This window comes from Bos javanicus, chromosome 23 (genome assembly GCF_032452875.1).
Source record: "Bos javanicus breed banteng chromosome 23, ARS-OSU_banteng_1.0, whole genome shotgun sequence".
NCBI classification, from domain to species: Eukaryota; Metazoa; Chordata; class Mammalia; order Artiodactyla; family Bovidae; genus Bos; species Bos javanicus.
The window spans coordinates 48,450,362-48,476,384 of record NC_083890.1 but is presented as its reverse complement, the minus strand read 5'-3'; the positions used below and the strand labels follow the sequence as shown (position 1 = coordinate 48,476,384).

The window sequence follows — 26,023 nt, the reverse complement described above, 5'->3', positions numbered from 1 at the left end:
TCACAACGAGACCCAATCTTGCCCTACATCTCGGGCACAAAAATAGTATGGAGCATCTAACTCATTTTAACCCCCGCAAGGACATGCATTTTCTGTGCGCGCAGCCAGGCCTTGGCTCTGAGGGCAGTGAGAATGGGCCGGGAACTCCCAACTGCGGAAAGCTGAAAGCACTCGTTTTTCTGTGTGTGTGTGTGTGTGTGTGTGTTTTAATGAAACCTGTTTGTTGACTGAGGACATAGAAATGATAAGTGCGAGAGTTTTAAGGCCTGACGACTCTGATGGATTAATGTGTCCCTTTGTTTTCTCTTTCTTCGAGCTAAAAAAATTAAAAAATTTGCCTAGTGTTGTCAGTGAGAATGATGCTTGACTGTACATTTGAGTTGTACGGAATGTGTGACTGGCACCAGTTGCGCAGTACTTTGAAAATCTCGGTGTAAGGCCGGCGGGACTAGAATTACTTTGCATATCTGTCTTCCAAACTCTGGTCCCATTACAGCCTCTTGGCTGACAGAGTGAAGAAAGTCGTCACCACAGTTAGTAGGTGCTTGTGGGTGAAGCCTTCGAAAGGGTTATGCTTTGGCTCCAGCACAGCATGAGGGGTTAACTGCAAAGAATAACGAGACGCTGAGGTCTCCCCCCACCCCACCCCAACCTCCCCATCTTTCCTGTGAACAGCGTTTTCACTGCAGCCAGGTACCAAACTATATAATGTGTTAGGACCCCCCCCCTTGGCCCCCCACCGCCCTTAGGAAAATTCTGTTTCCAGATTGGAAACCTGCCAAGATGTCCCTGGCCTCTCATATAGTTTTGGAAAAGTGTCAGTTACAATTCCGATCTGTTAAGTAACCAGGGGGCCACTCTCTTGGGTTACATTTTGACTTCTGCGTTTTCCTTGTGGGGCCGGCAGAGCGTGACACCGGGTCTGTGTGGACATCGGAGTGCCTGGGTGCTGTGGACGACTGCGTTTCCTTCCAGAACGGCAGTGAGGCATCCCCACAGAGCTCTGAAAGGCTTCCTCGGGCATATTCAGGGAGCACGGCAGACGCCGTTGTTTCGCAAGTTTTCTATTTTCTTTGTCTGTACAGGTTGTTCCTGCCTTCACGGCTGGGAGGAAATCGAGGATGTGGAGCGCTTGCCGTTTGGCCGTGGGGCTGGCTCCTGTCCTCAGTCGGGCCAGCGACCCGGCCCAGTCCTCTGACAACAGGAGAGGGGCCCGCCGGGCGCAGCGCGGCCGCTCCGGTCTCTGCATACATTTTTACTCTTGAAATCTAGCCTCAGAAAAGACCCTGAAAGTGCCGGCTCCCTGGTGGAGCATGGGCACGGGGACTGGTGTCAGGGTTTAATGCGTGACCGTGCCTCTGTCGCTCGTTTGCCACCGTTTTCCCCATGGCCTGGCCTGTGTCACCGCTCCATCACCTCTCCTACCCGGCCCTCTCACCTCTGAGACCGGGAGGGGCTGGGGGGTTGTTTGCTTACTAGGCCAGGAAGTTTTTTCTTTTGTTCTTAATTGGCTCTGGAAGGATTCCTCATATCCCAGAAAGGAATTCTGGGGGACTGGTTCAAACATCTGATCTTATGGTCATCCCCAGAACCTGTTAACGTCACACATGCTGGCGTGATGCCAAGAAAGTGGAAGTCCTGGCCTTGAATGCAGGGAGCCGGGGCCCTCTGTGTGCTCTGGAGGGGGCACGCCCTATGGTCGTCCCACCCTGGAAGTGGCACACAGCCCCACATCCGCCTTCACTCATAAGAGGCGGAGTTTGGGCCCGGATACTTCACGGGAGCTCTCCGGGCATGAGGCAGGTGGAAGTCTTTGGACTAGGCCTGGGGATACCCAGGCGTCCTGGCAGACTTGAGTCTCCCAGGCAAGTCAGGCCTGGGAAGGCCGTCAGAGGTCACGGCCTGTCCTCGCTCTGCAGAGGAGAGGTCTGAGTGTCCCGGGCTGCTTGCTTATTAACACAGGGGAGCACGTGGTGTGCTGCCTGCGTTCCCGTGATCAAGGGATGTTATTAAATGCTCCTGAATTATTTTAATAATAGCAGTGTAAACGCAGACATTAACTGGAGCTACTGTAGCTGACTCCTGGGCTTTCTGGACTTGGATGAAGAGAGGCCCTTCGTTTAGCTGTGGACAGAAAGCACATGTGTGTGTGAGCCTGGGAAGCAAGTTCTGGGAAGCGGCCACCTCTCCCACTCGCAGGCCTAGGGAGGGCTAGGCCCCCGCGCTCAGAGGCTTTTAAAGCTGGAACTGAAATGGATGTTGGGTGGGTGTTGCTCGGCACGGTTCCAGGGTTTTGGAGGCCAGTCATACTTTGAACGAGTCAAACAGCCCCTCTCGGCGAGCTGCAGGAAGCCCGGCGCTGGCTTCGTGTTGCTGCACGGGCAGGTCAGCGGGAGATAAAAGGCCGGGACTGTTGAGGCGAGCCCCCTCCTATCGCTGGCTGGCAGACTGTGGAGGGAAGATAAAAGGGGGGAACAGGGAGGTTCTTTCTGAGCAGCACGAGGGGGCCTTTATCACAGGAATGCAAGTCTAGCCAGGGGTGCGCGGGAGACCCTTAGCTGTACACGCACACACGTGTTAGCTCTGCGGGAGGACCCCGACAGGGTTTCCCAAACACACGAGGTCAGGTCTGTGTCTCGGGAACACTGGCAGGGGCCGGGCTTTTTCAGCCACAGCGGCCCTACGTCTGTAGTGTTGGTAACAATCACGTCAGCTTAAGTTAAGTGGGCGTCAGCCGGGGTTTCCAACTCCTGGTGGAGGTTTTCCAAGTGGAGGTGTGGGACCCACAGGAGGGACCGGGCCTGAGCAGACCGCAGACCCCGAGGGAGCACCCGAGGCCCCAGCGTGCCCTTGACTTCTTGCTGTTCTCTGGGGCGGCCGAGTTCTCAGCCAGGTCTCAGAGCCAAAGGGAGGAGCCCTGGTGTTGATCCCCCATTTGAGGTGTCCCTTCCTGTCCCGTGTCACTTTGGGGAGGGCTAAGGGCTTGGAGGGGGGTAGTGGCTTTCTCAGGGTGGGGCTTGTGAAGTGTGGCCCCCACCTTGAAGAGCCGGGGCCTGGGCAGCGTGAGCTCAGGCAGATGCAGAGAAGGACATGCTCTCGGCCCGTGGTGACTGGCTCAGACCCACGGGGCCAGGGGTTTAGCCCTCAGGGTTGCTTCAGTCAGACACCCCAGGAAGTGCAGTTGTCGTGAACTAATCACCCTCCTGGCTGTGGGGAGAAGTACCAAGATGGTCTGCGAGCCTCAGGCTTCCTCCAGCACTGGCTGGCCCACCACCGCCTGACTCCCTAGCTGCCTCTGCCCAGCAGCTCCTTAAAGCTGGGGGCTGGAGGACAGGCACCGCACCCCAAGGGCCTCTCTCCTGCCCGGAGCCACTTTGGGGTTGCCTCAGTTTACATGAAGAAACACCATTTGCTTGCTAGTGTTTTTGGTTGGCTGGCCTGTGATAAACACGTATGAGCTTCGTATATCTCAAAGAGTGTTTGTTTTTCGTCTTAGACAGAGTAAGTGAATAATTTTCTTAGAGGCAAAGTAGAAGGGAGAATGGCCGCCCGTGAGGATGCCCAGCGGGCAGCCCTCCGAGCCGCTGAGTGCCGGCTCCGTGGCTGGAGTCATTCTCAGCTGACAGCTTGTAACGTCCCTCAGCCACTGTGGGACGAGGACCCCAGCTGACCGGTGGGCTCCACTGCCCCTGAGCGTTTCCAGCCGCACTTGCATCTTCCACAAAGTCACTGGGGTCTTATAAGGGGCGTCATGCAGACCACCCCCCCCTGAATTCTGGGAAGGTGCAGTCAGATCCGGGGTTAACCACCTGCCCCGGGGCGCTCAGCTCGCCTCCAGCTCCTTCCCCCTCGAGGGAGAAGGGGAGAATCCTGTTTCTGAAGCTTGACCCTTTACCGAGCCTGTGGGAGAGGAGCGCCCAGCTCAGGGCCTGTGAAAGAGTTGCAGGATATTGCCTAAAACTCCCTGCAAACTGCTTCTGAACTTTACCCCAGCTTCCTCCCCGGGCTGTAAATGCGACTGAAGGCGCCGAGCCCCGGTCAGAGGAGTGTCCAGAGCAGCCCAGGCGCTCCCGCCCAGCTGCTGAGAGGCGGGCAGGCTGGGCGGCAGCTGCCCCGAGCCGGGCGCTCCAGCCGCGCCAGGAGAGGCAGCACAGGGTGGGCAGAGCCGGGCGCAGACTTCCCCGATTAAGCATATGTGAGGCCGGCCAGGATTTGTTTCAGCAGCGACCTGAAGCCGGAGGCGTTTTATTTCCTGCTGGCCACAGAGCCCCTCAAGCTGGCAGCAGCTGTTCCACTCCTAATTGTGGATGGGGTTGCATTTGTGATAAGCTAAATTATATTTATATTTCATTGTTACACTTAGGGGCTGGAGCAGAAATTATTTTTTCTTTTTTTTTAAGATCAGCACACTGGGCCTTGCCTGCCAAGTGTTGGCAATCTAAGAGGGCATGGCCGCCATAGGTGGTGGAGGGGCTGGGGAGGGCCGGCCCCAGGCCCAGCTAGCCTGCAGTGTCGCGGGTGCCGTCAGCAGCTCATAGGAGGTGCCGTCCTGTTCGTGAAGTGTTTTAGTTAATATTCCTCTGACTGATTTCTGTAAAGTATGGAGGGCTAGTATCACCAGCTGCGTTTTCCAGATGAGAGAACTGTAGCTCAGGGAGTGGAAGTTGCTCCACCGTGGCAGGCCGCATCCAGTGCAAGGCTGGGGGCCCAGCACGTGCTGCTTGGGCTGTTGTGTGTCCTTCTGTGACTCACAGTGGGATGAGGAGGGGACTGTCCTCTTGGAAGCACTGACTCTGGAAGTCAGAAGGCTCATCTGACTTGGTCTCCTGCCCCCCTGCAGGACTGGGTTGTGGTTATCCACCCTCTGCTTGATTACTTCCAGAGACCGCAAGCTCATTACTTTACGGGGCCTCTTTCCATCTGTGGGCAGCTCTGGCTGTTCAAAGCCCTGGTATAAAAGATGACGGCGTTCCAACCAGCTCTTCGGTGCCTCCCACCGAGACCGGGTTCCTGTCATGGTGGACATGGGGGTCGAGTGTGCCTCTCCCGTGTGCCAGGCCTTCAGGTGTCTCCACTTCCTCCAACCATTCTCCCCCTTCACTTGGTTTCCCAGGACTCTAGTTTGCTAATCACCGTCTCCAAATGATTTTTCCATGATGCTTTTTTGTGGCATCAGAAAGTGCAAGAATTTCAGAGTCAGACAACTGGTCTAGAATCCTGGCCCCATCCCTGCAGAGCATTCATTACCTGTTACGGCTTGGGGAGGATTAAATGTATGCAAAGTACCTACCCTGGTTTCTGGCCCAGAGTTTATGCCCCAGTAGATAATGTTGTTCTTGTTGTTTAGTTGCGAAGTCACTAAGACTCTTTGCGACCCCATGGACTGCCCCACGCCAGGCTTTCCTGTCCTTCACTGTCCCCCGGAGTTTGCTCAAATTCATGTCCAATGAGTCCGTGATGCTGTCTAACCATCTCATCCTCTGCCGCCCTCTTCTTTTGCCTTCCATCTTTCCCAGCATCAGAGTCTTTCCCAGTGAATCAGCTCTTCGTATCAGGTGGCCAAAGTATTGGAGCTTCAGATTCAGCATCAGTCCTTCCAGTGAATATTCAGGGTTGATTTCCTTTGGGATTGACTGGTTTGATCTCCTTGAAGTCTAAGGGACTCTTCCAGCACCACAATTCAAAAGCATCAAGTCTTTGGCGCTCAGCCTTCTTTATGGTCCAACTGTCACATCTGTGCATGACTACTGGAAAAACCACAGCTCAGACTGTGTGGACCTTTGTCTCTGCTGCTCAATGCGCTGTCTAGGTTTGTCGTAGCTTTCCTTTCAAGCAGTGTGCGTGTGCACTCACTCAGTTGTGTCTGGGGTTGTTGATGCTTCTCCTGGCAATCTAGATTCCAGCCTGTGATTCATCCATCCAGCATTTCTCATGATGTACTCTGTGTGTAAGTTAAATAGGGTGACAGTACCCAGGCTTGTCTTACTCCTTTCCTAATTTTGAACCAGTCAGTTGTTCCATATAAGGTTCTAACTGTTGCTTCTTGATTTGCATACAGATCTCTTTCAGGAGGCAGGTCAGGTGGTCTGGTATTCCCATCTCTTTAAGGATTTTCCACAGTTGGTTGTGATCCACGGAGTCAAAGTTTTTCTCATAGTCAGTGAAGCAGAAGATGTTTTTCTGGAATTCCCTTGTTTTCTCTTATGATCCAACAGATGTTGACAGTCTGATCCTCTGCCTTTTCTAAATCCAGCTTGAACATCTGGAAGTTCTCAGCTCCCGCACTACTTGAAGCCTGGCTTGAAGGATTCTGACCATAACCTTGCTAGCATGTGAAATGAGGATGGTTGTCTGGCAGTCTGAGCGTTCCCTGGCACTGCCTTTCTTGGGGATTGGAATGCAAATTGACCTTCTCCAGTCCTTGGGCCACTGCTCAGTTTTCTAAATTTGGTGACATACTGAGTGCGGCACTTTAACAGCATCATCTTTTAGGATTTGAAATAGCTCAGCTGGAACTCCATCGCCTCTACTAGCTTTGCAGTAATGCTTCCTAAAGTGAAAGTAAAGTCGCTCATTCGTGTCCCACTCTGCAACCCCATGGACTGTACCTGCCAGGCTCCTCCATCCATGGAATTTTCCAGGCAGGATTACTGGAGTGGGTTGCCATTTCCTTCTCCAATGCTTCCTAGGGCCCTCTTGATCTCACACTTCAGGATGTCTGGTTCTGGGTGAATGACCACACCATCATGGTTATCTGGGTCATTAAGACCTTTTTTGTATGGTTCTTCTATATTTTCTTGCTGCTTGTTCTTAATCTTTTCTACTTCTATTAGGTCCTTACCAAAAAGCTTCCCTCTTGCTCAGACGGTGAAGAATCTGCCTGCGATGCAGGAGACCTGGGTTCAATCCCTGGGTTGGAAAGATGCCTTGGAGAAGGAAATGGCAACCCATTCCAGTATTCTTGCCTAGAGACTCCCATGGACAGAAGAGCCATGGTACATTCCATGGGGTTGAAAAGAGACAATAGATAATACCCCATAGTTATTAGAGAAGGGATCCTGTGAAACACAGATCATTGGATAAACACTAGGCTTGTGACATACTCTTACTAAAATACTATTTTCTCTTTTAGCAATAGCTTTCTTTTCTGTTTTATAAATTCCTCAGCCAAGGTAACTTGTGGAGACCTCTCCCCACCCTTCCTGATAAGCCATCAGAGCAGATCTAAGAGTGGTGGGTGGGGTGGAGGCTCCTAAACCTTATCCCCTGCAGGTACTCTTGTGAGCAGTCTCCTGCCTTAGGGAAGACCCTGCCTTGCCCTGCCCCAGGGGTAGGTGAGCATGCTCTGGGTCCTCTGTCCCTCTGCTCAGCCCGAGGGCTCCCCCACCTCCCTTCTCAGCAGCTTCCTTGTGGATCAGAGAGCCATACAGGTTTCTGCCAAGTTGGGCAAGAAGGTGATGAAATACTAGATCCTGGAGGCCAGGAAAAGACTGGCTCACCTGGGGAGAGGGACAGAGCTGTGCCCGCGAGCCACCAGGCTTCTCCCCACAGAGGCCCCTGGGAGCGAGTGGTGGCCACGCAGTGGCGGGGCCCACGTCGTCTCTGGCAGCGGTGAGAGCATCCTGCACGTGGGGGGCAGGGGAGGGCACAGGAGAGGAGCCCGCTCCTCACAGGAAAGGCCCCAAGGAGGGATACGGGAGGCACGTGGGTCCCACAGGACGGCTCCTTCCAGCGGGGACCAGGACATCTCCCCACCTTCCCTGCGGTTCATGTGTTAAGTAGTGAATTCACTCAGGCTCACGTAGATAGGTTTGGTGAGCAGAACCCAGTCTCCCCAGCCAACACGCCTCCTTGCTGACAGTGTGTGTAATGTCGCAATTAAAACATCCAAGTGGTTTTTCTTTTTTAAAGAGAGACTGTCCCTGTCCCTTAAGGCTCTCCTTCCTACCACATTCTCCTGAGCATTAAAGTGTCTCTTGACGTGAAGACAGCAGATGTTCCTTCCGAAAGGTAGCATCACAGTCTCTGTTAACCCTGGGCTCCACGGGGGCCCCAATACCTGGGCAGGAAGGGGCAGGCACTCCAGGCTCTGGGGACAATGTCCATTCCATTTTCCTCCCTCCACTGTGGGGTCCCATTAAGAGAGAACCCGCTGGAGATGGGGTCCCATTAAGAGAGAACCTGCTGGAGATGTGAGCTCATTCTGAGGCTGGGGGAGCTGTGAGGTTGCCCCCCGCCCCCCCACCCCTGCCAGGAGCGTCAGAGAAGGGAGGGACCTGGGGGGACCTCGGAGGTGTCCAGGCCAGAAATGGAGACCGGCTCCCAGCTCCCTGGAAGGAGGCTTTCCGGGGGCACACAGGTTGGTGAAGGCTGTAGCTGCGGAGGGCCTTTGAGGATCCAGAGCTGCCCAGGGCCCAGACCGAGTGGTTCTGCTTTCTGTGCACTGCAGGCTGCCCTGCCCTGCCCGAAGCTCACAGCCTGCTCGTCCCCTGCTCCTGCGGAAGCTGAAATAGGCCCTGCGCACACCGGCCTGATCCCTGTCCTCTTGCCCTTACTGTTATTTTTTTATCTGACTCTGCGACCCCATGGACTGTTGTCTGCCAGGCTTCTCTGTCCATGGGATTCTTCAGGAAAGAATACTGGAGTGGGTTGACATTCTCTTTTCTAGGGGGAACCTTCTCAACCCAGAGATCGAACCCAGGTCTCCTGCATTGCAGGCAGATTCTTTACCGTCTGAGCCACCAGGAAAGCCCCCCAAATTATTTCTTTGTGGTAAATAAAGCTAAAGTTAGAACTGGGGTCTGAGTCTCTGCTCCAGAGCCATGAGTTTTGCTCCCAGGAGTATGATAAACCAGGGCCTTCCTCCAGGTCATCATAGAAAGAACGTTTTTCAGGGAGATCCCTCGCCTTTCTTCTAGAATCTGTATGAAGCACTGGTTCTCAAAGCTGGACTGAACCCCCGGGAGCCAGTACACAGGGTCCAGGGCAGTGTCCAGGCCTGGGAACCTGCCTTCCTTCTTTCTCTTAGTTTAACTGAGATGCAGTTGACACACAGCATTGTGTGGATTTAAGGTGGACAGGGTGGTGATCGACTCACATATATTGAGCATCTGCATTTCCAAGCAAGATCTGTGATGCTGCTGTGGACGGGAAACCTCTGGGGTGGCTGTGCTGGAGGGAGGGTCAGGAGCTCAGTGGCTGGAGGAGAGTGCAGTTTCCTCCCCGGGGTGCTGGTGCTGGTTTGATCTGTGCGGTTCTCACTCTGCCGTCTGGGCTCACGTCTCCTGCCCCCCAGCACTCCCTCCACGCGTGAGCTCTTGGTGGTTGGATCAGTGGGACTCAGCCTCCCGGACAGGGTTGGGCTGTTGGGGTTTCAGGAGCCTAGTGGCATCCTTCCAGTCACCTGCTTGGAGAAACAGGGTGCAGACTGTGGGCCCCAGTGCGCAGCAGGGTGGGGTGCGGGTCCACTCCTGCTCCTGCCAAGGACGAAGGTGGGAGCCCAGGGTGCCTTTTTCTTGCCTACAAGGGCGGAAGTGGGAGGTCGGGCGCTGAGCCGCCTCGAGGGGCAGGAGTGACTCAGAGACAGTTGTTAGAAGCCCGAGAATGTGACTGCAGGAGCGCATCTGGGCTCTCAGGCCTGCGCCAGGCCTCGGGAGTGTGGCCAAGAGACGCTGAGCAGGGTGGAGAGTCTGGGTTCGCTTCGCTGTTCCACCATGGTCTTGGGGGGCTGCCCGGTGGGACTCAGCCTCACGGGGCTACTGTTAAGAGGGTTAAATGAGATGATGTGCTCAGCGTGCAGCGAGCAGTGTTCAGAGAAGAATATTGGCGTGTTCAGAGACTGTTCGCCACTCTTATCATAAACCCTCGTTCTAGTCTCTTAGTGTTGTGGGGGTCGAGTTTGGAGCCGAGAATCTTCCATCGCTGGGGATCAGGGAGGCTTGCGGTGGCAGCGGCCCCTGAAGGATGGGGTTGAGGGAGGAAACTGAGCAGAGTGGGGCCCAGTGGGCAGGAAGACCCGGAGGGAAGCGGGCAGAGATGGGGAGCTTTGAGGGCGGGTCACAGCCCTCCATTAGAGGGAGACGCGTCGTGGGGGCAGAGCTCAGGAGACAGCTGGGGCGTGGGGTGGAGAGGGGGCAGGCCGCGTCCCCTCACCTCCAGCTCTGCTCTCTGGATCGTGGCCTGTGCCACAGGGTGCTTCTGCTCGCCGCCCCATGCGCCATCCCACCCCACCCCGGGAGGATGCAGGACTGGCTGGAGCGGCTCGCGGGGCCCTCCGCACTAGGCGTGCGCCGGTCCACGCCGAGGCTCTAGTGACGCTCCGCGCCTCCGTTTGCGCCATTTGACCCAAGCCCAGGCGGCGGGGGGGAGGGGCTGTGCACGGGTTGCCGCCCTACCCAAGGCACACACCGAACCCTTAGCCAAGAAACACATCAACTTCCTGGAACTCGGAGCAGTCAGCGCAGCTGTCAGCCTTCAGAGCACACGCGAAGCTGTCCTGGTTAGAGGAGACGGTTTTGCCCCAAGCTCTACAGGCACGGCCTTGGTGCACAGCTTGCCTGGTTGGGTTTCATCCCAGCCTAACCAAGACTTCCTGCGTCAGCCCATCCTGAGAGAGATGTCCTTGCTGCTGGTTAAGCCCCATCGTAGCCCAGAGCACTTTAGTATCTGAATTCCTCTAAACTCACACTCATTTAGCCCATCCGGGTTCCATCCCACGTCGGCCCGAACCGGCTGTTCCCACCAGGGGATCGGCCGTCCCCGGTATCTGGAGGAGCGGCAACCTGGCCGCTGCAGTAAAGCTCCCCACCGCCTGGTCTCGGGCTCCCGCTGTCATCCTTGGCATGCAATCCTCCCCCATCTCTCCTGGGGGCTCAGGACAGATTGTAGACCTCACGTCGAGAAGCCTGCGGGCTTGCGCAGGCTGGGAGCCTAGCTTCTGGACTATCTTCCCTTTCATCTCTCATCTTTCCTGTGCTATCTCTTTGGACCTGGAGACAGGGTCCTTAATCTCTTCTTTCTGGCTGAGCATAGCAGGGTCCCTTATCTCCTCAGGGGCTGGGGCCGGCCCGCCCCTCCCCGCAGCCCCAGCGTGGACCTCTGCCCGCTCCACGCCACCCTGCCTCCCTGGAGTCTGATCTGGGCAGAGCCTGTTGGGGGGCGGGGGGTGGGGGGGGGGTGGCGGAGATGCGATCCGGAAATGCAGGCTCCTTCCCCAGAGCCGGAGACCCACCTCCAGCTTCCTGGATTCCTGTCTCTAGGTACTGCCTCTCCTGGTGTGTCTTCCTCTCCTCCCCTTTTTTTGAGGTGCTGGTGATAGTAAAAGGTATCTTGAATTTCCTTCCAAAGACTGTCCTGTACTTTTCCACTCTCTGAGTTGTGTGAGTCCCTTAGGCCTGGTGGAACCCAAAACAAACAGGGCAGTGACTCTTGTTAGTCAGCTTAATCACACGACGTTCTTGATATTCAGATCATTTACATCCAGGATCAGAGGCAGGAACTTCCAGGGTCAAGTCTGTGAGGTTGGCCTCTCCTCTCGTTGGTTCCCCTGAGTGGATGGAAGAGGTTACTTGGTGGGCTTTTAAAGTATCATTTTTAAGTGAGGGGAGGGAGAGGGTCCTCATTTTAATGGGAATCTTAGTTATATTCTGGACAGTTTCAACTCCAGAGACTTGTCTCTCTGACGTACGTTTTTATTCATTATGTGAAAAACTATAGTTCAAACTACAATTGGAAATCTTGGCAGTTCCGAGGGGGGAAAAACCACGGAGCTATTCTTCTCCAGATTTTCTTCCTGATAATATTTGCCATTAATAAAAATGAGTAACAAAAAAGGGAAACTTTGCTTGCTTTTTTTTTTTTAAAACAGTTTGTAATTTCACCTTTAGGCATCTTTAAATTTAGATGGGTGGGAATAATCTGGTTTGTTTCTGAAACCTCATGGGAATTTTAATAAAATGGTCTTAATTCATATATATTAAGTAAAACCAAGATTCTTACCCTGCTTATTCAGGATGAGTTTCTGGGGTCCCTGATCCTTTTGATACTGAAGGAAAATGTTGGGTATGGGCGTATATCCTTTTATGTATAGAAGGGTCCATAATTTTCATCAGCTCCTCAAGGAGGGTCTTGCTCACAAGAAGCACGGAGACAATTACTGGAGTAGTAATAAGGGTTCCTCCTAGTTTACCAGGGCCAGGGGGCGGTCTCTGGTCTTTCAGGGGCTGTCCCTGTTACTCCTGGTTTCTTTGACACTTTGTTCAAAATCTGAAGACCTTTTCAAAAGAGAAAGGCACAAAGAAAACGATGGAGCCCTGAGGCAGTGAGGTGTAAAGAGAGAAGCTGTTGTGGTGTCAGAAATCATTGAGCATCTGCTTCTGACCCACCGCAGACCCGTCCAGCGGGAGCCTGCCCACCTTAGGTGCTTAGTAACCGTGCGGACAACGCGAGTGAGATTCAGGGTGATAACTGGGCGTGTGTCGTGCCAGGCAGCTTTTCTGCAGGCGCTCCGCAGGGTTTGATAGAAGTGTATTGAGCGAACGTTTCTCCAGCGCTTGTTCGCGTGGCTGCCACTTCCCTCCTTTGCCCAGTTTTGCCCTCTTCAGAGGCTGTTTCAGAGACAGAACGTGCTGGCTGGGTGGCTCTGGGAAAGGTTACGTTCCAGGTTTCTCTAAATTTCCAGAGGGCCAGACACAGCTTTCTCCCAGATCAGGGGTCCGAGACCCCTGGTGGCGCCCCCTGAGCCGACTTTCTCAGACCCTCAAAGGGTGTGTGTAATTTGAGTTTTCTGTGTGTCCCTTACAGAAAAGGAAAGATACACTTTAGGACACTTTCTCCATCACTCAGGAAAAGGTGTAATCGTCACTGCTTTACGTTAAGAGGCTGTTTAGTTCCGTGTTTTCCTCTCAGTTCTCTTCTTCTCTCCTCCTGCTTCTGCCAGCACTGAGTGCTTGCTGTCTTTTCTTCTCCACCTTGAAACTGGCCATCCATCCTTGCCTTCTGCCAGCACGCCAGTAAGGTGCCCAGAGCTCCCCTTGGCGCCATTCCCGTGTGGCGTTGCCTGCGATGTTGTTGGGATGTGCTTTAGGGGTTCCTTCTCTCCAGGTCGTTCTGGATTCCAGTCGCTCTTGCTCACGTGGAGTTGGCCTCATTGCTGGAAGCTTGCTTAGAAACACGGGGAGCGGGGGGATGCCATGGTCCTTAGCTGGTGGCTCCCACGGTGCAAGTGCAGAACGTGTTGCAGGGCCAGGACCCTCTCTGGTGTGGACCCCCTCCTCATGCCTCTGCTTCTCGTTTCTGTAGGTTGCTGCACTCTGCTCCAGAGGCGGTGGCTTTGAGGCGTGACCCTGCCCACGCTTCGCCCCGCCAGCACCAGCTCCTCAGCAAGGAGGGCCCGCTTGAGAAGACGAATAAGACAGGTCAGTCTAACTTGATTGACTTTCCTTGAGTCACAGTAACTTTGAGTGTTGTCTTCCTTCATGTCCCCACATCCCCTTGGAGTGGTCCACCCTCTGCTTGGGGTCCTCCTGAGGCTTTGATGCAAAACCACAGACAAGCTTTCACGGTGGACTGCGGGTTTTCCCTGGGCTAGTGGCCTGGGGCGTGGGATGAGAAGTCTTGGAAAGGGTGTCGAGGCCCTGGCTCACAGGAAGCCACGCTGCAGGCACCCCTGTTCCCTGCTTCTCCTTTGCCACCCCCAGATTTGGACTCTGTGTTTAAAACTAGAACACCAGTCCTGTCCACTTGGCCACGTCAAAGGGATTTCCTCTCACATCTGTGACTTGGGAATCTCATCTGGGTTTCCAGTCCTCTCTGGTCCCAGATAAAGGAGATGATACTAGCATGGGGTCAGTGATTTTTATTTTGTTCATTATGACTATTATTATTATTTTTATTTACAGTAATAGAGCAGATATATAGATAGGTGTCAGGGAGCAGAGACTGAAAATATTAGGACTGTAAATATTTATAAAGAAAAATGTGCTTTGTAAATGGACCTGAGACTGTTAATCCTTTCTTTCATCCCCTGAGATTGAGAATCGGAAGGTGTAGGTTGGTCAGTTGGGTCATTGCTCTAGTGTGGGCCAGGGTCAGGCGTGGGCAGGGAGGACTGACTAATTCTAGCCGCTGGCTTCTGGTTAAATGAGTGGATAAATGCACCTTAATATTAAGGTGGATTTGTTTTTTCTAACTGGGAACAATGAGCTACATTGTTTTACACCAGGTCCCTTCCATTCTTCCTGTTCCATCCTCCCAGAAGGAGAAGTCACACATAAGACACAAGCGCACACCCGGAGAAAAATCTCAGAAAAGATTTTCTATGCAGGCTGGCATGGGTGCTTCTGAAAGGGCTGCCTAGGTTGAGTCCACTGACCGTTTTCTTTTCAAACAGTGTAACTAGGAGTTTCATTTTGTTAATTGCACTTTCTGATCAGAGATGAGAAGAGTCTCTACTACTATTTACTTACATTTGAACTAGGAAAAGGAAGTAAATGTCGGTGATCTCGGCGTCATCACTGGGCAGGGTCACACTTCACACTTTATCCCAAAGGAGGAAGTAAATTTAGCAAATGTCTTCCTGTCCAGACAAAGTGGGAAGCAGCAAATTTGCCTGACTTTTCTCATTTTCCAGTTGGGATGGAAGCACTTGCAGCTTTCAGCCTGTAGGTTGGTGAGCGGTTGTGACTGTTGCTGGGTTTTCTATCCTTCGGGCATTTACAGAGTCTGCAGGGAAGGTTTCTTTACCATCTTAGTGATTGTGACAGAAGTTCTTACTAGCACTTTACCTCTTCTTGGTGAATATATTTGCGTTGATTTTCTTGTTGACTGTTTCCCTTCTGTCCCGTTTTCTTTCCCTCCTCAGTGAGAGACGTGGACCATGTTGTTTGTAACTTCTAATTTTATGTCCATCTGAAAGGACTTAAATCTAGTCCTAGTCTGAAAAACTCTACCACATTTTTCTTCTCTAAGTGCCATAATAAGACAAAAACAAGATCATTGAAACTATCCCACTATAAATGGTAGAAAGGTTGAGATAATTTTTACTGACATAATATAATTACAATAAAGATTTCTAGTCATCTATGATTTGATGTATATTGAAACTATGGTGGGGATAGGGGGACTTCCCTGGTGGCCCAGTGGCTGAGACTTCACACGTACAACGCAAGGCACCTGGGTTTGATCCCTGGTCGGGGAGTTAGACCCCACGTGCTGCAACTCAGACCCAGCACAGCCAAGTAAATAAGTATTTTAAAAAACAAACCTCTGGGCGATATATATTTAAAAGAATGAGAGGGTTTTAGTATAGAAGGTGCCCCTTACACGAATCAAGGAAATAATTTTTCACTGACTGGATTACAGTTCTAGGGAACTGAGGATACTTTCGTTAGAAATCCTTTAAAGAAAGAAAATGAGGTATGTACATGTATACTTCTGTGTGTGTACCTGTGTTGAATGTTTTTCCCTAGAGAGGAATTTCCCAAATGAACTTTCATAGACAGTCAGAATGGGAAGCACAGTTTTTAATAAGTTTAAATGGTCTTCCATATGGGAGAAGCTTCATGGAAAGAAAACAGCTTTGGGGTTGAGGGGCTTGTCTTGTTTTTTTGTTTGTTTTAATTTGGGACCGAGGTTTCCTTTTGTTCTTTTCATGTGGAAGACGCAAGGGTGAGGCTGGGTCAGTGGTCTGAACAGTTGTGTGTTTGGCAGTTAGTCCTTTTACGTACCATTTGGAAAACCATTGGTTCATATCTTCAAAATGTCTGGGGCTTCCCAGGTGGCACTGGTGGTAAAGAACCCGCCTGCCAATGCAGGAGACACAAGAGACGTGGCTTCCATCCCTGGGTCAGGAAGATCCCGTGGAGGAGGGCACGACAACCCACTCCAGTATTCTTGCCTGGAGGATCCCATGGACAGAGGAGCCTGGGGCGCTACAGTCCATGGGATCGGAAAGAGTCAGACACGACCGAAGCGACTTAGCACGCACACACACATGTTCTTCAAAGTGTCTACTAACAAGGAAGGCAGATTTTGTCTCTCGACAAGGAGAGTGTTACTGCTGAGGTTCTCTTTGGCTCTTGGGTAAGGTTTTAGCTTGGGGCTTGTCAGCTGATGGCCCGTCCGTTGCGTGAAGCCGTCAGATGGCTGTGTCCCCAGCCTTTCCTGCTCTGCTGCCAGACACGTTCGCGGCTGCTCCAGGAGTCCCCGTTTGTCACGCCCTACCCGGGTCACTTCTCCCAGAGGCGGAAGGGGAACCACAGGCAGTCATGTCCTCTCCAGGGGGGCTCCTGAGCATTCACTTTGCTCCTGAGATAATGCGCTTGATCACTGAGGCAGTGTGGACGTGCAGAACTTAAGGCACACCGGAGGGTAACAGGGTACGTGGCCAGAGAAAATCTTCCCAGATAAAATAAAGGAAACGGGTTACCTGGAGACTTAACTTCCTATAGCCAATAGTACTTGTGTGGAAGAAGCATGGCTGTAAGAGGCCTGGAGAAGTAAAGCTGGATTGTCCGGGGGCTGTAGTGTTCCCTGCAGTCATCCTTCCATATTACCAGGTTTTTTTAAGGTCTGACCTGTTCCCTCCTAGACGCTGAGTCTTTAGCGGATTCCTTCCCTGCCTCATCTGTGGTCAGTTTTAGGAGGCGGGACACGGGTCAAGAGGGAGTCTGAGACTCCTTGTGGGGAACAAGGGTAGAGAAAGTTCGCTGTATGTGGACCATGTGAGCTTCAGAAAATAAAACACCACAGAATCGTTTTGGCTGTTGGGAGTGAGGGCGATGCGCTGTAGGGAACATCAGTTAAGAGTGAAAAACAACCACAGAATGTGGTTTTGGAAGAAAAAGAAGACTCAGACATCTCCCGTACGGTTCCCTGTAGTCTGGTGAGTGCAGCGGTCTGAGATTACAGCAAACGTGGTTTCTGTTTTTCCTTCTGAACCTTTCTGCCCTTGCTTCCCTTCCAGTGTCGACGAGAGATACGAAGAGAAGAGAAAAAGGAGCCCCCCAGCCTCGCTGCCTCGTCCGTGCACCCAACCCCAGCAGCAGATGACGCGCTCATAGTGCATCAGCTGGGGCGGAGAATGGAGGTAATCGCCAGTGCGGGCTGGGTTTTCCTTCCTTCCATTTTCTGGGGGAAGGTACATTACATCTTCATATGTTTTAAGAAACAGCCTTTTTTATGCTGATTTGAAATTTGGTTGTAACGTTGGGTGGTGGTGTGGCTTCTCAGTTGTCTTACAGTTTGGACTCCCGCATTAAAATCGGGTATTGCGGCCTGGAGTTAGGTGAGAGCCAAGGTTTCTCACCTTCCGTTTTTGGGTCTAGAACACGCTTGCAGTAGTGAGTAGGCTGCTAGGAGGCCGCTGGCCAGATGGGCCCTCCCGGCCTTATTAACTGTTGGAGCCTTTCCCACTCTGCCTCGTGAAAGATTAGCAAAGGAAGAGGACCTGCCTTGGGTCACCTCGTCGGTGGCCCATACTCAGAAAGGAAGCAAGGCAGTCAGTTCAGTGTGACAGCGCTTGGTTGAGATGGAAGCTTCAGTCACGTGGGCACGTGTGTCGGCTGAACTGAAGGGGAGGGCTTAACCTGGCTGCAGCGGTGGTAGCCGTGGCCCCTGCCACCTGCCTGCCCGGTGCCTCAACTTCCCAGCGATCACATCAGCAGTTTCTCACTTTCAGTTCTGTGGCCGAGGCTTTCTAGAAGCTTAAACCCTTGTCCCAATGACGTCAAGCTCGCCCATTGGCCTGGAGGGTTCAGACTTGTCTTCCATCAACACCATGATGTCAGCAGTCATGAGTGTGGGGAAGGTCGCCGAGAATGGCGGGAGCCCCCAGAGCGTCAAGTCCCCCACGAAGCCTCCGGGACCAAATCGGATCGGCCGAAGGAACCAGGTAAGCGTCCGTGCGCATGCAGTGGCTTCCGTGAGAGCACTGAGGGAGGGATGTCCCCTTGAGCCCCAGCTCCCTGAGCCAGAACCCTGGACGTGGTCTGAACGGCACAGACACACCCAGAGGCCATGATCCCTTTTCAGGTGCTAATTGTAACTTAGGTCGGTTTCCATTCGCAGAGAAGGTTTTCTGTGCTGAAGTGTCAGTGTTGATGAGAGCACCCCTACCGGCCCCCCCCCCGCCCCACCCTGTGACCTTGTGACTTGATTTGAACCCAAGCTCTCTTAACTCAGAGGGTAAAGAATCTGCCTGCAATGCAGGACACCTGGGTTTGATCCTGGGTCAGGAAGATCTCCTAGAGAAGGGAACGGCAACCCACTCCAGTATTCTTCCCTGGGAAATCCCAGAAACAGAGGAACTTAGTGAGCTACAGTCCATAGGGTCGCAAAGGGTTGGACACGACTGAGCGACTTTCACACACACACACATGCTCTCTTCACGGTACAGGCGAGGCAGAGAGCTCAACTTGCTCCTCTCCTGTGACGCGGTTCCTTTCTTCACTCACACAGCTGGTTAATTGGTTTTACGATGCCTCCTCCTTGAGTTTTTAAGTGTCTGCAGCACAGATAGCCAGTGAGTCCTCGTTCTGCTGGACTGCTCTCCAGCTTTCCAGCCTTGACAAGGCACGCACCTGGGTGCCTGAGGATCCCCCTCGGGATGCCGTGTGTTCCTCTTGAGTTTTCAGAGATCATTGCAGTGGGCAGGGGCATAGGACGGCAGGGATGTTATGAAAGGCCGTGTTTCCTCCCTTGGGAAATGAGATGAGTCTTAATGTCCCCATGGCGCACTTGAGAAAGTGTTGCTGTCCTGCAGCAGTGTGCTCGACAGTGCCCGAGGAGCGAGGTGGCCGTTCCCCTTTCTGCTCTGCGTCCACATGGTGTGAACATCCTTTGCTTGGCTTCCCTGACTCTGTGGAGTCCCACCACACCCTTGGGAGAAGGCAGCCTTCTGACTATCTGGAGACCGGGGATGGGCAGGAAGGTAAACCTGTTGGGCTTTTGTGAGTTAGTTTTCTTTTTTATTAATAATCCCAAAGTGACTGTCCTTATGCAGAATTGTCTGAGCACAGTCCTTCCAGCCCAGCGTGATGGTCCCCTATACACTGGTAGAAGTCCAGCGTGAGTCACGGCCCCGTACAGGGTGCCCTCCAGAAAAAGTCCCAGCCTCACATCCCTCCAGCGACGGAGGCGGGTCTGTTTCTCTACCTCGTCCTCAAGGCTGAAGACTCGGAGTTAAATGATGCTGTCGGGTGGGGGCATTGATACTTTTTCTCTCTTTTTTTCCTTTTCTCCGCGTGCCTCTCTTCCTGTGGGTACCTGAGAAAATTCTCAGCCTGTTTGACTGTGGCCTGAGCCAAGAAGGAGCGCTAGCTCTGGGAAGAAAAGGTTTATTTTCAGTCTCACGTGACTGTCCGTCCATCCGTCTATCCGTCCGTCCATCCATCCATCCCCCCATTTCACAGTGTTTGCCCCTCATTCCTTCCAGCCAGGCACTGTGTGCCGGGTGCCAGCTCTTTCTGAGAGAGCCCAGCACGACCCAGCAGGGGCAGAGCCGGCCCAAGTCCAGGCTCGGTCCCGTCCCAGGGATTCAGAGAGTAGGTAGAGCCGTGGAGGGACCCGTGGCCTTCTGTCTGCACGTGGGGCGTGCAGGGGACCCGCAGGGGTGTCTGGGCCATTCGTCACCCGCCTCCTGTGTCCTCTGGGCTCCTCAGGGCACCGGCTTAGGCTTTTGAAAGGAGGTCTGGGCGAGAGGCAGGATGGGGAAGATAGCGCGTTAGAAAAACGCAGCGTGGTCCCTACCGGGCTGGACGGGAGGGCTGGAGGGCGTCCTGAGGAGCAGAGTTCCAGGGCAGATTAGCCACCGCTGGAAGCCAGCAAGGGTGCCAGATTGTTTCATTATGGAATGGTTAGTTATCACATTAGCTGCTAATTTTATCTGTCAGCTCGGGAAGCAAGCTCCCTCTACCAGCACAGCCGCAGCCTCTGGGTTCGGGCCTCTCCAGCAGGGCTCCGCCAGCGTCGCAGTGCTTCCTCTTCTGCCTGCTTTGTCTTTAAAATCGCATCTGAGTCTGGAGACTCCTCCTCCCAGATCATCGTGGATGTCATGACTCTGTGCTGAGGGCCGCAGCGCACCGCTGCCCGCCTCCAAACGGGATCGGGCTCCAGTTCATGGCAGAGCCCGGAGTCAATCCCTTTGGTCCCAGGGGCCACTCAGCGCTTCTGGTGTCTGCCTCATGGGGCTCACAGGGTGATTTTTTTTTTTTTTTTTTTTAGGGAATTTTCATCCTCAAGAGGCTGGCTACTTGGAGGGCCTGGCTTTTTACATTTATTTACGTCCTCCAGTGAATCTCTTTTAAAAAAAATTCTTTTTGGACTTCCCTGCTGGTCCAGGGATTCAGACTCCACGCTTCCACTGCAGGGAGCACAAGTTGACCCTGGTGAGGGAAGTTCTGCGTGCCACACAGTGGAAGCAAAAAACAAACCACGTACAAACACATTTGTCTGTTTGGCTGTGCTGGGTGTTAGTCGTGGCATGAGAGAGACCTTTTATCTTCATTGTAGCACGTGGGGTCCAGTTCCCGGACCAAGGATCGCACGCAGGCCCCTGTGCTGGGAGTGTGGAGTCAGACCCCCAGGGAAGAAGCCCCCAGAACTGCTTTTTAATACACATTGTTGCTAATCTAATAATTGAACAAAAACACCCCAGAGACGGAGTCTGGGCCAGCCCGGAGGCATCCCGCAGTGCCAGGCGAGGGCCCTCAGCCTGTTGCTAGTGCTTTCTGTCTGGTGGTTCTCGGCCAGCTGCATCCTGACCGGAGAACACCTGCCTCCCGGCGTGCACACACCTTCTGCCTCTGGGAAGGGTAGAGGCGGATAATGACCGAGTGAGGCTGCAGGCCTGGAGTTTTTTGTTTGTTTGTTTTTTAATTGTCTCTGGGTTAATATACTTCCTTAAAATACGTATCTGTGATTTTTTTTAATAAGAGAGTGAAGATGTGTAGTGTACTTACTTCTCAGACCCAAGGAGAGAAGGCGTGCGTGACCTACCAGGGGGCTTGTTCACCTCTGAGCAGCGAGAGGGGCCTCCCGTGGGAGCTAAGGACAAGACCCCCTCGTGCGTCCACTCCACCCCGCATGGTGCACGGGGCCATCTGTCTCTATGGTTTTCAGGGTGGCTTTTATTTTATCATCATCATCTCTCATGAGCCAGCCACAAGGGTGTTTGCTTTCTGTGCCTTGGGGTCAATCCTTTCTGGGTCAGACTTGTGTCGCCTAGTGGTTAGGGCATGGGCTCTGAGCAGCTGGCCTGAGTGTTAATCCTGGCTCTGGTTTGGGGCAGGTTACTTGCCTCTGTGTACCCGTTTCCTCATCCCGAAAATGAGATCTGTAACAGTGGCCATTTCTAATGGTTGTGTGAAAAAAACCACCATTTCACGTGTGCATAGTAACTGTTTAATAATTGGTATTATTCACAAGGAACAGAAATTCAGTTGAATGAGTGCAAGTAAAAAGACGGCTGTTGAAAATGCCTGAGGGTCCAGCCCCAAAGCTGGCTCCCTCCCTTCCTCACACTTCGTTACCATTTATGAGCAGTGGTGGGCAGGTGCTCCAAACATAAAGTGTCCCACTGATTCCCCACTGGGCACCCAGGTGGGCACTGGGGCCTTCCACCCTCAGGAGGGTGGGGTTTTGTCATGAGAACTCCATTCCCTTTCATGTATCTTGGGGGCTCAAGACCAGGCAGAAACAAGTGACTGGAGCCTGGGTCAGACTTGGGGAGGAGTACAGCCCTGTTCTAGCTCAGCTGTGACTTGACGCTTAATTTTTCACTGTCCCCGATGATTCACTAAGTGGTGTCTAACGAGAACACTGCCGTTTATCGAGCACTCGCCCCTGAACCGAGCACTGTGCTCGTGCCTTCTGTGAGCTCTTTGACTTACTCCTCATCGTAGCGTGACGCCGTGGATGCTATGGCTTTCCCCATTTTATGACTGAGGAAATGGAGGGCAGACAAGCTCACACCCAGCCAGGCTCCAGAGCCCATGCTCTCAGCTGCTCTGTTGCTGCAGCTCATGAGACACAGGTGTGTGTAACACACATGCGAGGCACCAGTTCACTGTGGGTTGCAGCGGATGCTTTTATCCTCTCTTTTCAGGAGACGAAAGAGGAGAAGTCTTCCTACAACTGCCCCCTGTGCGAGAAGGTCTGCACCACCCAGCACCAGCTAACCATGCACATTCGCCAGGTCAGCTAACACTCCTGTGTTTTTGTTTCACATAGCTCTTCGTTAAGAGGGGAGGCGACTTTTTATCTTAATGGACGAACTGTGGCTGTTTAATTTAAATGTAATACCCTGAGAATTTTGAGGCGCGGCTATGAGACAGTTTTCGTGTGTCCGTGTTAGTGTGACAGAGTCCCAGGGCACACGGAACACCTTTTCAGAATTCAGCAAACATCTAGCTAACCGATCACAAATAACAAACTTCTCATCATACGTGAACCAGACTCTTCACAGCACAGAGATTGTAGATGTAGATCCCGATTATCTGCGCTGCTGTAAACTTACATCATGCAGCAGGGAGTTCCCTTGATTTGGGATCTCTTTTGGCTCTTCTTCTTTATTAGGAGATTTGTCCTTCTCCCTTGCCTGCTGTGGATGGTTCATGAGATAGTACTGACCCCAGAACAGTGAAGGACTGACAGTAGTCACATCATAAGTGGTGCTGAATAATAGCACCATTTAGTAACTTGGGCTCGGACAGAGATGTTCCTTTGTAACACGTTTCAGAGGCTGGAACCCTAAGCCGGGCGGGTCTCAGCTCTCTTCTCTGACACTAGACTGAGGCTTCAGAGGCCGGAACCCTAAGCCGGGCGGGTCTCAGCTCTCTTCTCTGACACTAGACTGAGGCTTCAGAGGCCGGAACCCTAAGCCGGGTGGGTCTCAGTTCTCTCTCTGACACTAGACCGAGGCGTCAGAGGCCGGAACCCTAAGCCAGGGGGGTCTCAGTTCTCTCTCTGACACTAGACCGAGGCATCAAGCAGAAGAACTCAGTGAGGCCTGTCCTCGCGTTTGCCGCATAGCTCAGTCTTCCTGCTCACGTTCGTTTTTGTGGTCAGTTCATCTACATGTGCCTCTGAAAAAGACCTGCAAAGACCCCACCTTCATTTTGAGCCTGGCGGAAGAAGTGCTCGTCATTCCTGGAACACGGAAACGGAAGAGCGAACCAAAGATTTGTCTCTGGTCCCGATGGATTTTGATATTCGGGAAGACATTTAAAATGAAACAAAAAAACAGCCAAGAAGCATTGCTGGTGTTTTAATACACGTGTGTGTGTGTGTTTATATGTGCGTGTATTTGTGAAGCTCTGAACTTACCCTCCCGATTGCGGAGTCTTGACCCGTCCCCCTCGGTGATGCTGTGATCCTTGCTTTCCGCAGCACAACACGGACACAGGCGGGGCCGACCACTCGTGCAGCATCTGCGGGAAGTCGCTGAGCTCGGCCAGCTCCCTGGACCGGCACATGCTGGTGCACTCCGGGGAGAGGCCCTACAAGTGCACCGTGTGCGGGCAGTCCTTCACCACCAACGGGAACATGCACAGGTGGGTGCGGGTGGCCTGCGTCCGCCTGCCTGTACAGTCTCCACTGTGTCAGAGGTGTCTGCTCCTGGGAGCCAGCGATACCTAGGCTTGGTCTGTGGCTGATGGGGGAATCCTCAGGGTGACCCTTGGCCAGTCGGAGTGTCTTTGCTGAGATACGGAGGTGGGCAGCTTATCAGACGCAGAGAAACCCTAGAGGATTAGCGTAGTAACCCTTGCCTTTTTAAAACTATTTGCATATGCCTACGGATTCCCTGCAGGGCGAAACATTTCTGGAGCATCGAATAAATAGTTAAGTGGGCTGGAGAGCTTCAGGATAAGATAGGATAAAATGAAGGGAAAAATCTGATAAATGTCAGGAATTTACTTCCTGAGGGAGAAGGAGGCTTGCTCTGAAGTGGGAGAAAGCTCAGTGGTGGGCATATTAAAAATATTGTGGGAGGAACCAATGGAAAATATTCTTAATAGAAAGAGGACTTAGGATTTAGGGGTCAGAACAAACTTGTCTTCTTTTTTTACACAAATATTTTAGGAACCTTGGAAATCTAGGAAAACATTTTAAAGGGACCCAAATTTCACCTTCTCAAAAAATCAGGCTGTTTTTATTTTTCCATATTCCATTTTAAGCATTATATTGATTTCTTTTAAAAAGTTGGCTAGCTTTTTTTTACACGTGTATTTCAAAAGAAAAGTTTGCATAGTTGTGAAATTGGTATTTTATCATATGTAAGTACTCAAATGAGACGGTCCCATTTATTCTACGTAAAATTATGACCCCCTGATGGTGTACTGGTGTGGTGGTATACACACTGGTATGGTGGTAAACTTATGGATTTTTGGAATTAGGTCCTGATTTCAAATCTCACCTCTGCTACTTACAAGTTTTCCATCCTTGAGCAAGTTGCATAACCTTGGTACCTGACTTTGCTCCTTTTTAAATTGAAATTTTTGATAGTATTCACTTCGTTGGACTAGGATGGGGATTAGAAGATAATGAGTTCAGCACATGGTTGGCAGGCAACCAGTGTTACTTACTATTGTTATTTGCATTTCTGAGTAACTCAATAATTTGAATCCTATGGATGTCTCAGTCTGAATTCCTTGAAGCAGGATAGAGTATGATGCTGTGGAATGTATCAGTATATTAAAGGATTTTGATGAAGGGTGTTGCTGCTGCTGCTGCTAAGTTGCTTCAGTCGTGTCTGACTCTGTGTGTGCAACCCCATAGACTGCAGCCCACCAGGCTCCCCCGTCCCTGGGATTCTCCAGGCAAGAACACTGGAGTGGGTTGCCATTTCCTTCTCCAGTACGTGAAAGTGAAGTCGCTCAGTCGTATCCGACTCTTAGCGACCCCATGGACTGCAGCCTACCAGGCTCCTCCATCCATGGGATTTTCCAGGCAAGAGTACTGGAGTGGGGTGCCATTGCCTTCTCCGTGAAAGGTGTTACCTTTATATATATATATACATAATTTCCTATTCTTTTTGCCCCTCATCTCCTAAGAATGTTTATTTTAATTTTTTAGCTTCTGGGCTTCCCAAGTGGCTCAGTGGTAAAGAATCTGCCTGCCATGCAGGAGACATACGGTCGATCCCTGGGTCAGGAAGATCCCCTGGAAAAGGAAATAGCAACCCACCCCAGTATTCTTGCCTGGGAAATCCCATGGACAGAGGAGCCGGCCGGGCTACAGTCCATGGGGTCTCAAAGAAGTCAGACGTGACTTAGAGACTAAACAGCAATAATTTTTAGCTTTAGCTTTTTGCTTCCACATTAGCCTGTTAGTATCATTTTGCCTTCTGTGTGCCATTTGTTTTGTTTTGCTTGCTCTCTTTTATTCCTCCTGCTTAAAAAAAAATTCTTTGTTCTTCTGTATCAAAATCTAATCCTGGAAGTATTACTTTCTCAGGCAATTTCCTCGCTTTCTCCTACCCCATTTGAGGGCACTTTGATTGTCCCAGAAGGAAGCCCACAGCCACTCACAGTGGCTTCTCCTTACGTCCCACCCTCGAGCCCTGCTTCCCCGGTGCCTTCGCCTTCTGTGGACTTCTCATGGAACGTGCAGCCTTTCCTAACCAACTTCTCTCACTTAGCTTTAACGCTTTAAACAAACATTCATCAACGTTGTAGCATCTTTTTTCTTGTCATGTAACAATCCATTGTAGGGCCATACCACGTTTTATTCACCTCTTCATCAGTCAGCAGACATTTGAGTGGTTTTGTTTTTTGGCCCTTACAAGTAATGCTGCTGTGAACATTCTTGTACAGGTTATGTGTGGACATGTGTTTCTGTTTCCCTTGGGTAGCCACTGAGGAGGGGAGTTGCGGGGTCATGTTTAACATTTTGGGAAATAGCCACGCTGTTTCCCAGAGGAGCTGCATCATTTTGCACTCCCACCAGCAGTGTGTGAGGACTGCAGTCTTACACACCCTTGCCCACACTGGTTACTGTCAGTCTTCTTCATGACAGCCACCCCACC

General features: G+C 52.0%; 1 protein-coding gene across 7 annotated transcripts in view; it reads left to right on the top strand.

The window, feature by feature from the left end:
- RREB1 (ras responsive element binding protein 1) overlaps positions 1-26,023 on the top strand; it is a 166,797-nt gene that overhangs the window by 91,617 nt on the left and 49,157 nt on the right. For all 7 annotated transcript variants that reach the window (XM_061398926.1, XM_061398927.1, XM_061398930.1 and 4 more), the window contains exons 2-6: positions 13,300-13,415; positions 16,964-17,086; positions 17,678-17,890; positions 22,103-22,192; positions 23,386-23,549. In XM_061398926.1, coding sequence (XP_061254910.1) covers positions 17,720-17,890; positions 22,103-22,192; positions 23,386-23,549 — 425 coding nt within the window. In that variant the 5' untranslated portion in view covers positions 13,300-13,415; positions 16,964-17,086; positions 17,678-17,719. The remainder of the gene's footprint in view (positions 1-13,299; positions 13,416-16,963; positions 17,087-17,677; positions 17,891-22,102; positions 22,193-23,385; positions 23,550-26,023) is intronic.